Source organism: Mustela putorius, unplaced genomic scaffold (genome assembly GCF_011764305.1).
Source record: "Mustela putorius furo isolate JIRA1106 unplaced genomic scaffold, ASM1176430v1.1 tig00003834_pilon_pilon_pilon, whole genome shotgun sequence".
NCBI lineage: Eukaryota > Metazoa > Chordata > Mammalia > Carnivora > Mustelidae > Mustela > Mustela putorius.
The window spans coordinates 21003111-21016520 of NW_025421987.1; the positions used below are offsets into that span (position 1 = coordinate 21003111).

Here is a 13410-nt window from a genome sequence, read left to right on the forward strand (position 1 = left end):
CATGATCTCAGGATCCTGAGATCAAGCCCTGCCTGGGGTTCTGCATTGAGCATGGAGCCTGCTTTGGATTCTTTCTCTCCCTCTCCCTCTGCCTTGACACTCTGATTCCTGCTCATGTGTCTACATGCTCTCTCCGTCTCTGTCTCTCTCAAAAAGGTTATTAATAATAATTACCATTAAAAAATAATAATGATTACCATTATTTAGAATGACAGCTAACATGTAGTTGATTTAACAATAGGACCATTGTTAACATTCCCAATCACCAACACCAGTGGGAGGGTGAGAAGGAAGAGAGGAAATAGAGAGTGCTAGAATAAACCACTTCCTCAAGAAGTTCGAATGAAAGTAGGAAGAGAATGTGGGGTAACAACTCTCAGTAGGGGGAGAGTAAAGGTAACATCTTCCTGAAGTCAGGAAGGTGCATTACAGAACAGCTGTGAAACTCAGTGAGAAAATGCCAAATATGCCATTTAAAAGGTAGAAACTATCACACAAGTGCAGGAAGTTATATATATTTTACCATTTTGACAAAGATATAAAGGCCATTGTTTTTGAATGTGTCTTTTTAAAGTCCATTCCAAGAAATGAACAAGAGGACTAAAAAGAATTATACTAAAGGCCTAAAACCAGTGGAGCCAGTTCCTATTACTTTACTTACTATAGTAACACTCACAATCTAGATAAATTATCCCTATTTCAGTTCCCCTCAAGACTGGAGGACTCAATTTCTATATTTAGAACAATGTAATATAAATAAAACTCTTAAATGAAATGGTGTTCTCATACTGAAGTTAATAGCACAAGTTATTATATTTATTAAGGGCAAAAAGGTAGGCAAGGTATAAAAAGCATCATAACTCTACTTTCTAGAGACACTATTAAAATGTTATTCATTTTCTTCCAATCTTTTGTGCACAGTATTTTCTTGTCTAAATTACTGAATTCTTGCCCATCCCCTCAAATTATTGTAATTATTTACTTAAATGCATTTCCCAGATATCTGTAAAATAAAATAGGAATATTTAGGTAAAAAGGATTTGCATTACCCAAAAGAAAAAGAGTCAAGACCTACTATTTGTTTTTGCATCACCACAGTGAGTTTTTTTCTTCTAGCATTAACAAAACATTACCGTCAATCAAAGCTTAACAATTTAAGGATAATTTGAGTTTTGCTAATGTCACATATCATCTTGTACTTTCTGAATAACTGACTGGGGTCCTAAAACCCCAATCCCACTCCTGATAAAAATTTCAATGTCTCTCAAGACTTCTACCTCCTTTTGGAGCTGAGGTTCTTATGGTCGCTATTGGCTCTGTTAGCTTTCACTAAACTCTTCACCTCAGCTGTATCTTATGGAACTCTTCTCTTCATTCTTAATCAGCTAGATGTGGAAATCAACCTCTTCTGAAGAAACCCTGGAGGCAGGTGGCAGGGGGCAGGTACAAAGGGCTATAGTTTACATTTCCAATTTTAAGTTGAGTCTTAAGAAAAACCAGTTCCTAAAGGTCCACTGTCCACCTCACATATAATAATTTCTTAATGGATGGGGCACTTGGGTGACTCAGGCAGTTAAGCATCTGACTCTTCACTTCAGCTCAGGTCATGATGTTAGGGTAGGGAGATCGAGCCCTGCATCAGGCTCCATGCTGGGTGTAGAACTTGCTTAAGATTCTCTCTCTCTCTCTCTCTCTCTCTTCCTCTGCCCCTCTCCCTCTTTCCTCCCCTGCACGTGCTCTCTCCTCTCTCTCTCTCTCTCTAATAAATAAATAAATAAAAATAAAAATTTTACTGGAGACATTCCTAAAAGGTGTATTGTCTTGCCATATGGCTCAGCTTCTTTTCTCCCTTCTCGGACATCTTCTCCTCTTCCCTCTCCCTGGTTGCCTCCTATTTCCATCCCTGCAATTTGCATTTACTTCTTACAAAGAACCATTTATCGACTTTTTCTCCTATCTCCTAAGACGCCAGCATGATTCAAATTTTAAGTGTGCATAGGAATTACCTGGGGTCTTCTTAAAATGATTATTCTAAATCTGTAGGTCTGGCATGGGGCCAGAGATGCTTCATTTCTAATCAGCTCCCAGGCAATGCTGCTATTACTAGTTCATGAATCAGTAGTTCATGAACTACTCTTTTTTTTTTTTTTTTTTAAGATTTCATTTATGTATTTGAGAGAAAGGGAGAGAGAGAGAGAGCTTAGCAGACAGAGATGCAGGCAGATGGAGAGGGGGAAGCAGGCCCTCTGCTGAGCAGAGAGCTGATGTGGGGCTTGATCCCAGGACTCTGGGATCATGACCTGAGCTGAAGGCAGAGGCTTAATCCACTGAGCCACCCAGGTGCCTCATGAACTACTCTTGAATAGCAAAGTTATAGACCATGTTTTCAGGACTTTACTTTCTAAGCCTAAAGCCACTTTTCAAGGTAAAATAATAACAATTCTCACAAAAGGGATAATTTCAGTATAACTGTTACCACATTTTTTTCACCCTACTACATTAACAGCCGGTTCAATGTCATCATACTATGTCCCCAGCTTAGGTCTGTTGGGCATAGTTAATTTTTCCCTCTCTATTTAACAAATAGTTAATACAACCTCACACTTTGTAAAATATATTACCAAAGGTAAAATGAGCAATATGTGTTTGTGCTTCTCTTAGACAGAGAAACAATAATCTTAACCCCAGATGAGGAAAATCTGTAGCAGAGACAATGCTGACCAAATATTCCATGTGCTTCCTTGGGTTGGGCTGTTACAATCATAAGCAGAAGTGAGTTGTGTCACTTTTGTGCATAAGCACACCTCCTCCATTGACCTCCTCTCACTGGGGAGATCAATGCACCTGAAGAGGACACCACAGATGAGACCTTGGCTCTGCTGGATCCCTTGATCTTAGCTTTGTGAAAACCTAAGCAGGTCCCTGGACTTGTACCTGGACTAAGAGTTAATAAATTGTATTGAGATGCTAATTTTGTGGCAATTGGTTACACAACAATAGAAAACTAATATAAAATGTCAACATGCAATTTTGAATCAGGCTGAAAGTAGTAATATTGATGATTTCATTCCATCTTCCAGCTACGGTCACCAGTTTCAGTTCCAACGGTTGGCTTCGTTGGCTAACATCATCCTAGACAAAACTTTGGCACCCACTGAATAACTCTGAAAAGCCAGACATTCCTTGGCATAATATTAGAAAGAATTCACAAGGACTAGGAGACAGATTCTGGCTTGAATCTTTCACATGGTTCCTACCTATTCACTTTCTCACTTATCCATCCTACTCCCCCGTATGCTATACAAGAATATATGTTCATGATTATCATAGAAATCAGTTAGTAAGGAAATCACTGGGCTTTCTAAAAAGCATTTTATTGGCTGTTCTCCCTAGACTGGAAATGCTAATGGCAGGGGCTGCAATGAAACTGGGTTTCTGGTGATCAAATTTTGGAGAAAGAATTAACAGGTAAAGATCTCTCTAGGATGAGATGGGAAAACAACCCATAAAATTCCTCATTGAATTTTTTAACCCCAAAACTCCCTGAGTTAATAAATAGAGGTTGTATAATACAAAGAAATCACCACCTCTCCTTAATTACCAATCTTGAATCAGTTGATGGATCTAGAATTTCTCGAATGAAGGAGAGGAGAGAAACCCTTGAAGAAGCATCCTGTATACAGTGAACTTTTCTTCTTCTTTCTCCCATGAAAATTAACTGCACTGGGTAACTGCACTAAGGTAAGAGATTGCAAAAACCATTAGTGATTATTCGATACTGGCCTCTAGAGAAGAAAAACATCTAAAATCTAATGAACTACTTAGGACCGAGGTCTATGGGTGTCAGTTGATTAAGGGGATTGTGTCCTAAAAGTACCTAACTATAGGTCTAATAAAACTCAAATTCCAAACTGTGAATCCTTCCCCAGGTGTGAACTATTTTCAGCAACAATTTGGTCATGCTGGAATATTCCTGTCCAAATGAGAGATACGTTTTTATATACCTGGGCATTCAACACTGAGATAGAAGGATACATATTGACAGACCCCTTATTGTTGAGGCATATTCTGTTTTTAGGTATTCTACTCTGGTCTATTTATCATATGAGTCTAAAACCTGCCAGATGTAGCAGATGGAAACCAGAATAATAAAATGCTCTCTGGCTAGTTTCAAAGTTTGATCCAAGCAGTCTGTCAGTCAGACTAGGTAGTGAACCATCAGATCCAATTGTGTCAAATACTCCCTAGAACTGCAGGGTACTCTGCCACTATCCAGGGTACCATACCAAGTCCCTGGAGAAGAATTTTAGTAGAGGTCCTTATGATTTGAGAGTAAGTCACATTTCCTTCTGCCAGGGAAGAAACTTCTCCTGGCATTTTTTCAGACTTTAGTGAAAACTGCAAATCTGACCACAGGACACCTGGTGACCCAGTGATTTAAACAGCTCATTGTGAACTGGATGCTACCTTTTCCATCTAGCCAGAAACTTAGCTGGGACAGCAGTTTGGCTGTGACATGCTCCAGTGGTGTGAATAGGATGGAACTCCAGGCACACCTCCGTGGTCTGTGCAGTTACTCCCTCTCCTGCCATGAAGCCTTCCCCCTGCCTTTACAGTCTTATGGGAAAAAGCCTATGACCAGCCTATGACAGCCTCTCTCAAGGATGACCTTGAGGTGACACAGAATGTTTGGAGAAATGAAAACCTGGGCAGACAGACAAGCAGCATTTCTCACTGTCCACTTTGCTTAGAACGAGATCAGGATCTATTCCGCTTTCTGAATGGTTGGAAATGGTCTGTGTAAATGTACAGAGACCCATAAAGAGCTAGATATCAGGTCTAGAGACAAGGATGTTTGGCAAGAATTGCCCAGAATTGAGACTGTGCTCCAGGGGCTTACTCGCAAGATAGCCCCACATCAGAGAAGTTCTTAATAATAAGAGAGGCTAGAACTGTCCACGTAAGGATTGTCCATTGTGTTTCTTCTCAAGGCAATCTAGTGCAAGGGTCACAAACTCTGAAATCTACAAGTGTCAGATAGGTTCCATAAGTAAGGGAAGAGAATTTGGTGAAAGACGATAGCGGACGTCTGGAATCATGGCAAACTAGAGAGATTCTATTCTATCTTAAGAAGGCAGCTTTGAATCTTACCGTGTTGGAAGGTGCACGCAGTGTTGCCAGATCTTCCTTCATTTGTTTTCCAAGAGAGGTCATAAATCAAACTTTTTAGATGAAATTTCCTGATTTTTAAAATGCCATGAGGGCCAAACACTCAAGTCTCTGGGCATATTTGTTGCCAAGGCTGTCCCTCTCTCTGTCACTTGGTCTACTGTTGCTCGATACTCCTAAAAAAAACCCAGCCCGAGTGGCAAGGATGGATACTACATATTGACTCAACTCTTCCTCACTAAGATCCACGAGGCTCTCCCTACTAAAAAACATCATATTTGCCAGCAGAACTGCCATTCCTTTCACTGTTAAGACATTGGACATATTGCAAAATCCATCAGATACTGGTGGATGATCGATTAGTTAGGGCTCTTTTATCATGTGTGAGCAGCACATTGTACTCAGAGATATTCATTCTGGATTTGAATTTAATTTTTCTTTTGGTACCACTACTGGTAGACTTATTTAATGCCTTATGCTAAGCCACATAACTTTATCTCTAACTAAGGAATTAACTCCACAGTTAAGTAAATAAGTCAATGGGATGATTATTACGGTTTTCTTGGCTCTCACTATGTAATCTAATACCTAAAAGGATGATAGACTGACTAATTACTGAAGGCTCTATTCCTGCCTTTTCAGACACAACACTATTTTCCAAAATGTGGTTTAAAAATTGTGGTATGTTTTGGAGGCCTCTCACTATCTCAGTCAGTACAGCATACAACTCTTGATCTCAGGGTCATGAGTTCGAGCCCCACGTTAGGCATAGAGCTTACTTTAGAGAAAGGAGTACTTTTTTTGTACCAGACATCATTAATATATAGTGCTTTCTTTCTCTAAAGCTAAAATACACAGGTCAGAAATAAAGGTAGAAAGGGAAGAAGTACTTGTCATGTTATGATGCTTAGTGAGTGTTATGGATTGAATAGTGTCCTTTATGAAGATGGTAATGTCCTTCATCTTCCAGTACCAGTGAATATGGTCTTATTTGGAAAAAGGAATTTGCAGATGATCAAATTAAGACAAGGTCATAAGGGTGAGCTCTAATCCAATATGACTGATGTCTTCATCAAAAGGGGCAATTTGGAATAGAAACACTCATGTACATAGGGAAGTTGATGTAAAGACATAGGGAAAATGTCATCTACAAGCCAAGAAATTTTTGATGCTACCAGAAGCAAGGAGAGAGGGGTGAAACAGATTCTCCTTCACAGCTCCCAGAAGGACTCAATCCTGCTAACACCTTAATCTCAGACTTCTAGTTTCCAGAACTGTGAGACAATATATTCTATTGTTTAAGCTCCCCAGGTTGTGGTATCTTCTTACAGCAGCATAAGAAACTAATTCAATGACCTATTTTTCAATTTTTTTTTTGCTTTTTTCCTTGCAACTGTCTTTTACTCTTCTAGAAATTGGTAAACGGATAAGAAATACATTCACTATGGGACCTAATGTGTTTTCCACCAATTTAGAAGCTGAGACTGCTATGTAGCCATTTCAAGTTCTTTATTCCTGTTGGAAAAAAAATTTTAAAAAGAAGATTATACTGGTATGACAATAACCAAGGCAAAATAGTATTGCTGCCACATCTAAATCAAGTCTTGGAGAGCTGCTCCTTCAAGATGACTATTATACACAATAGACATTGTAAAAGAAGAGGTGGATACAACCATCCATAGGTAGGACCAAGGCTCAGACTCTTCCTGAATCAGCATGTGGTTCATCTCAGAGGGAAGCCCCCCCACCCAAAAAAAAATCAAACATAAGGGAACTGTGTGAAAGCAAGAGACGCGTGAACTGGAGAGTGAAGAGGAGGTCACAAACGCCAACTCCCGCTCCAAAGGAAGACAGGCCACCCTAAAGTATTTGTATTCTTTTGCTTCTCTTTTTAGTATGATTATTTTTTGGCATTTGAGATGAATTGGTACATTACAATGTATTGTTTCATCCATAAAGCATAGCACATTGACATGAGACTATGAAAGAACTAGAGGAGGCATGGACATCCCTCGATGACAGTAAACTAAGAAATGGTAGCCTTGAGCCTTCCTCTTTGGGTGTGGTGACTGAAATCTATTAAGGAGAAGGTCCTTTCTGCTATACCTTAGTTCTTAGTTATTTGCATTAGATTAAAATATGTGCATTATACTTGAAATATCTCCTAATGGTGTATATGGAAAGAAGGGAATATATGTATGTTGTACAACCAATAATTAGTATGTGTAGACTTCTTCATTTCTGCTTCCTCTGCAGCTTCCATTCCTTTGTGGGATCTGTGCAGATACTTCACCTGATTCTAGGGAGCTGTCAGTCACAGGACTCCAGATACATGTTAAACCAAAAGGACCAGGTTCTCTCTTCTGGGAATTTCAATCATGGGCAGGGATACCCAGGACTAGAAGAGAAGTTAGAACCCAGTCATCTAATAGCAGCTCCTAACACAGTGAGCATGTAATTTCCCATTATACAGATCACTGAAATGCCTAAGTCCCTGGTTTCTGTTGGCCGAGTTATTCAACATGCTATTCAGCAGTCTTCCAATAAATCCACTCAGATTTCTTCCTACTTCTCCCCTCTCCCCCAACTGCCGCCCTTCCTTCCTTAGTTAGCAAGAGTTCATTATTATCCCCTGTAGCAAAAGAATACTGATATATGTACTATCAGGTTTTTTTCTCAAAATATATTGAAAGTTTAAATACAGCTCATTTAGCTATAAAGAGGATATCGAACTTGGTGGACAGAAAAGTTCTATTATGAAGCATTACTCTGTATCCTGTTGTAGAACTGGTAGTAAGAGAATATGGCACAGGATATTGTTGCTATGCCAGAAATCGTCTCTAACGCTTCCTAACCTTAATTAAATCTCTCCATCAGTGCAACGTTTTGAAGTCTGAAATACAGGGAATTTAAAAAAACAAAAACAAAAACAAAAAAAACAAAGATAGATAAAGAATAATTACAGAAGGAAAGAAGAGAGTAGAAAAGAGAAAGCAAATATGAGTCAGTAATGTCAAGGATAGACTGCACCCACTTACCTGTAGAAGTCTGGATAGGACCAAACTAGCACAGCCAGAAAACATGCCCTTTCTCCTATTTCTCCTCACCACAGCCCTTAGTGGCAACTGATGGAATATGTAGACGGTATATATTTTAAATCTCTCTCCCCCTATCTGCCTCTCTTTTATATTTACTAAAAATATAAGAGACAGTAAAAATATCTTTCATATATATAAATGTCTGCAAAGTGACTCTTAATCTTACAAAACAAACTTAGGGTTGCTGGGGGGAGGGGGGTTGGGAGAAGGGGGGGTCGGGTTATGGACATTGGGGAGGGTATGTGCTTTGGTGAGTGCTGATTCACAGACCTGTACCCCTGGGGATAAAAACACATGTTTATAAAAAATAAAAAATTCAAAAAAAAAGTCAGTTAACATCTTTGACCAATTCTTATTATTAAAATGAACTGGAGAGTTTCTACCAACTCTCAAAACTAAAACTGTGATTTGTAAACCTTTCTCTTTAAATAGCAACTATGTTTCCATGGACTAACAAATGAATTATAAATCAAATATTTAGAGTTCTAATTCTATCTCAAATTTAAAATCTTAGGGAGTAAAAACATTCCATCTGTACCTCAGTTTCCTCATCAGTTAACCAGAGATGAGTTTTAATCCAATTAAACTACTCATACTTTTTAAAATAAAGTCAATATAGGGCCAACGATTCTTTATGTCATATATTTGTACTATTAATTTCTCCACTCTATCGTAACAAGTGTATTTCATTACATACATTGTTTGGTTACCTGTGTATAATATGCACAGACATATACATCATTTTTAACCGTGTCTAGATTCAGTGAAAATGTAACAATCTGTACAAAAAGAAAGATTTAGCACATTCCTGTCATGACAAGCAATGAGTCTGGAAAGCTACTTTTGTCTCTTTGGTTATCAGGCAAATATTTGAACACTGTAATGAACTATATAAATAATGAATTTGTGCATATGGTCCACGTACAGGCTCAATGATAGTGGTTTAAATAGTAATGCTGCTATTGCAGCTCTTTAATATAAGATCAACAAGTAATTTTTTACCTTTAAATTAGAACTTTAATTAATTTAGTTTTACCTTTAAATTAGAATTTTACTGATCATCCTGATCAGTAACTAATGCAAACTAGTGGAATTTAGTAAATTCCTAGTTATGTCTCCTAAAATTACTATCTTTGAAAAGTTTCCATAAGAGCTTTAGGAAGCGTACAAGTTTCTGCAATTCAGAGTTTATCTCTCCCATACCATTTCCTGAGAATAAAACGTAGCATAAGTAAGCATTTTTAATCAATGACTATCCTTAAACTTCGAACACAAATTCACTGGCAATCAAAATGTACTAAATGCTAAGGGGCGCCTGGGTGGCTCAGTCTGTTAAGTGTCTGCCTTAGGTTCAGGTCATGACCCCAGAGTCCCAGGAAAGAGCCCCATATCAGGATCCTTGCTCAGCAGGGAGTCTGCTTCTCCCTTTCCCACTGCCCCTCCCTGCAGCTTGTGCTCTCTTGCTCTCACTCCCTCTCTAATAAATACATCTTTTAAAAAAATGTACTAAATGCCTTGATATTCCTTATATACTTTTCAGAGAAAACTCAATATCCTGCCTTGAATCCACCCATGGGAACATAAAGAACTGGAAATACAAAGATAAAGTACAGAGAATTCATGCCATGGCCTCAGATCAGTGACAGTGTCAAAAATACTTAGTACAAAATGATCTGTGAAACACAACATTTAGCAGTTTTTTTGATTTCAAGGTTAGAAAATGACATCTGCCTCCTGCTTTGCAAACCAGCAGTGATCCTAAAACAATTGGTTTGTCACTGCTGAGATAAGCAAACCAAGCTCAAAGTCCAGAAATTGCAAAAGGGAGGTAAATTTCAGCAAGGGGTGCTGGCTGGGGACAGCGGCTTGTACCAAGAGAAAACATAATAGGCTGCCTTTTTCTCCCTGTTGTTATACTGGAAAATGCTCATCCTTGCCCTCTGATTGGGAACTTCAGCTGCTGAGGGCAAATGGGTAAGGTGTTGTAATTCCTTCATTGGTATTCCGTGTCCCCCAGGTTCTTGAATCTGTCCAGTAGCGAAGAGCCTAGAGCAGGGCAAATATTGCCCCTGCCCCACGGTTACTGCCCGCTAGATCCACTGGCGGCTTCCGTCAGCCCGGAGATGGGTAGGACTTACTGGAAACTTTCTAGCAGGCTGCAGCCCCAGCAAAGAAAATCCTACCGGGAGGGCTCGGGGTTCCGTCGGCGCTGCCGCTGGGGAGAGAAGAGAGCACGCTATTGATTACTCACAGTTTGCCTCGGAGACGGGGAGCACCAGGACGAGGCACGCCAGCAGCACCCCGCAGCACCCACGCAGGACCCTCATTGCGAAGCGGGCGGAGGCGCGGGCGGGGACCCGGACGGTGGCGCGGCGCGGTGGGGACCTGCGAGCCCGGGCGCCACTCAGGGAGGACTGCGGCGCGGCGGCGCCTGCAAGCGAGCGCTCCGGCGGAACAGCGGGAGCCGGGGGCGGGGGGGGGGGGGGGACCGCCCGCTCCCAGCCCCCAGCCCGAGAGGGGAAGTGATAACGAGGACATTTCCAGGAAGCTTTACGAAGCTGGGGGCAGGGCTCAGGCAGAGTGGTGGAGGCCTAGTCCACACTGTGGAGACATCCTTCCTCGCCCCGAGTTTCGTTCCCTGTCTCTGCACTGTGAACTTTCCCAAGGGGAAGGGGAAGGAGACGTAGTAGCAACCGCCAGGGAGCTGGGGGGGAGAGGCTCAGTGGCCCCGGGCACTTTGAGGATACAGAGGAAGGAGTGTCCAGGCTTAGAAGGAAAAGTGCTGCAGAGACAGAAGGACGTTGGGATGAAGACATTAATCAAACAGAGAAGGGAACAACTCCAGGAAGGCATCAGAGACCAGAGATAATGGAAGCAAATGGGATACTTTGGATCATCCAGTTTTCTTTTGTTCTTGCGTTTATGGTGTTTAAAAAATGTTTTGAGAAAAAAAAAAAGAAGAAGAATATCAAATTCCATCACTTTCAAGCAGCTTGTTTTAATTTTTGGAATATAACCCCCGCATTTTGTGCTTAGACATATACATTTGAAATCTTATGTAATGTTTAAGGCTGCATCTGGAGCTAAAACGCCTGATTCAAATCTCATTAATTTTATCACTTACTAGTTCTGTAACTTTAAGCAAATTGCTTAACCTCTCTAAGCTTCAGTTGTATCAACTCTAAAATGGGGGATAATAGAGGGTTTTCATAATGTTAATGTAAGGATTTAAGAGATAAGGATTTAAAAGATAACATGTAAAGCAGATACTATGTATGAAATAGTATTACTGAAGGCATATTTACTATTATCACTTCTAGAATTTCTGCCCAAGTGAACCTGTCGATTGATTTCCTAGGTGTGTGTATGAAATTCAAGAGACTGATCATCCTTCAAGGGTCTCTTCTAGCTCTAGCTTTCTGTGGTTCTGTGACCCAGTGAGATGAAAGTTGATATTAGAGTCACTTTTTCTGATAAGAACACTTGTGAGGGAATTATTGACTATATTATTCTTCTCTTTTTGAAATTCTTTTCCTTCTTGCTGTGTCTGACTCTACCATATCAGTCTATTCACCAGTTTATTCCCAGCCCCAAGTGATTTAAATCTGAATATAATTCTAATCTCTGTAGAATTGTTTGGTATGCTAACAATCTTTAGCATTAAACAAAATGAACTTTAAGTACTTTATTCAACTATTAAAATTTAAATGCATTTAAGCTAGGAATCTTTCAAGTTAAGGTTCGGTTTGGGACTCTCCTCATCCTGTGAGGAGGAGTTAAGAGCAGAATATCAATTTTGAAATCTCAAAATTTCACAAGGAGAGAATAGTTCCAAAATCATGAATCAACAACGTTCATAGCCATCTCCAATATCCCCAATATAAAAAAGAATATAAAAAGTTTGAAGAAGGAAACATGTTACCCAAAAGAAAAAGCTTTCTCTCCTAAAATCTTTGGGAGATTAAAATGATTATGTTTTTAGTATCATAAATGTGCATCACAGTGTCAGCAATTTGTCAGTGATGAAAAATTATGTATCCTACCACTACTGTAATGTCAAACTTTGAAAAATCATATTCTGAGATGTTTAATAATAAAATTTAATAATACAGCTTTGGATAAAAATTTTCAGGTTTTTAATTTCTCTCAGAAGTTTACTCTGTAAAGGTGGTATCTGGTTTTAGGTCAATAAATTAATACTTAGTCAATTTCACTTGCCCAAAATTTATTTTCAGTACATTTCTAAATATGTTTGTAAGTTTGTTTTAGAAGGAGTAATTTCCGTTGTTTTTACTTTGAGAATGTTACTTTGTTAAATGTTTGCAAAATGGATCAGAGCAAGGAAAGATTAGAAACCAAGTAACATTTGTAGAAGAGACAGCAAGTGTTGATGAATAAGCAGAGAACAGTGGGAATGTATATTGGTACAACCATTATGGAAAATACTATGGAAGTTCCTCAAGAAATGAAAAATGGAGCTACCATATGATCCAAAATTCCCAGTTCTGGGTACATATCCGAAGGAATCACTATCTTGAAGAGATATCTGCATTCTCATGTTCATTACGGCATTATTCATAATAACCAAGATAAGGAAACCACAAGCTAAGTCTAATCAATGGATGAATGAATAAAGAAAATGTGCGATATAGAGATAGATAGATATGGGTATGTCACATTTATGTATGGCATTTGGGCATTATGCTAAGTGAAATAAGCCAGAGAAAGATAAATACTGCATGGGATGGCTCATATGTAGAATCTTAAAAAAAGAGGCAGGGAGAGAGGTGCGTGGGTGGCTCAGTCTGTTAAGTGTCTGCCTTCAGTCCAGGTCATGATCTCAGGGTCCTGGGATTGATCTCCAAGTCAGGCTCTCTGCTCAACAGGGAGCCTGCTTCTTCCTCTCCCTCTGTCCCTTCCCCCAGCTCGTGCTTGTGCTCTCTTTCTCTCAAATAAGTAAAATCTCTCTCTCTCTTTTTGTTAAGGCAAATTCATAGAAACAAAGAATAGATTGGTCATTGCCAGGAGCTGGGAGTAAGGAAATGGTGAGAAGTTAATAAAGGTACATAAACTGCTTTATATACCCTTTCACAGCATGGTGACTATAGTTAATTATGCTATATCATATACTGGAATTTGGTGA

General features: G+C 39.5%; 1 protein-coding gene across 1 annotated transcript in view; it reads right to left on the bottom strand.

Moving 5' to 3' along the window:
- Nucleotides 1-10840, bottom strand: part of PROS1 (protein S) — a 66433-nt gene extending 55593 nt beyond the window's left edge. The window contains exon 1 of the mRNA XM_045088240.1: nt 10519-10840. Coding sequence (XP_044944175.1) covers nt 10519-10594 — 76 coding nt within the window. The 5' untranslated portion in view covers nt 10595-10840. The remainder of the gene's footprint in view (nt 1-10518) is intronic.
- Between the last annotated feature and the right edge of the window lie 2570 nt (nt 10841-13410).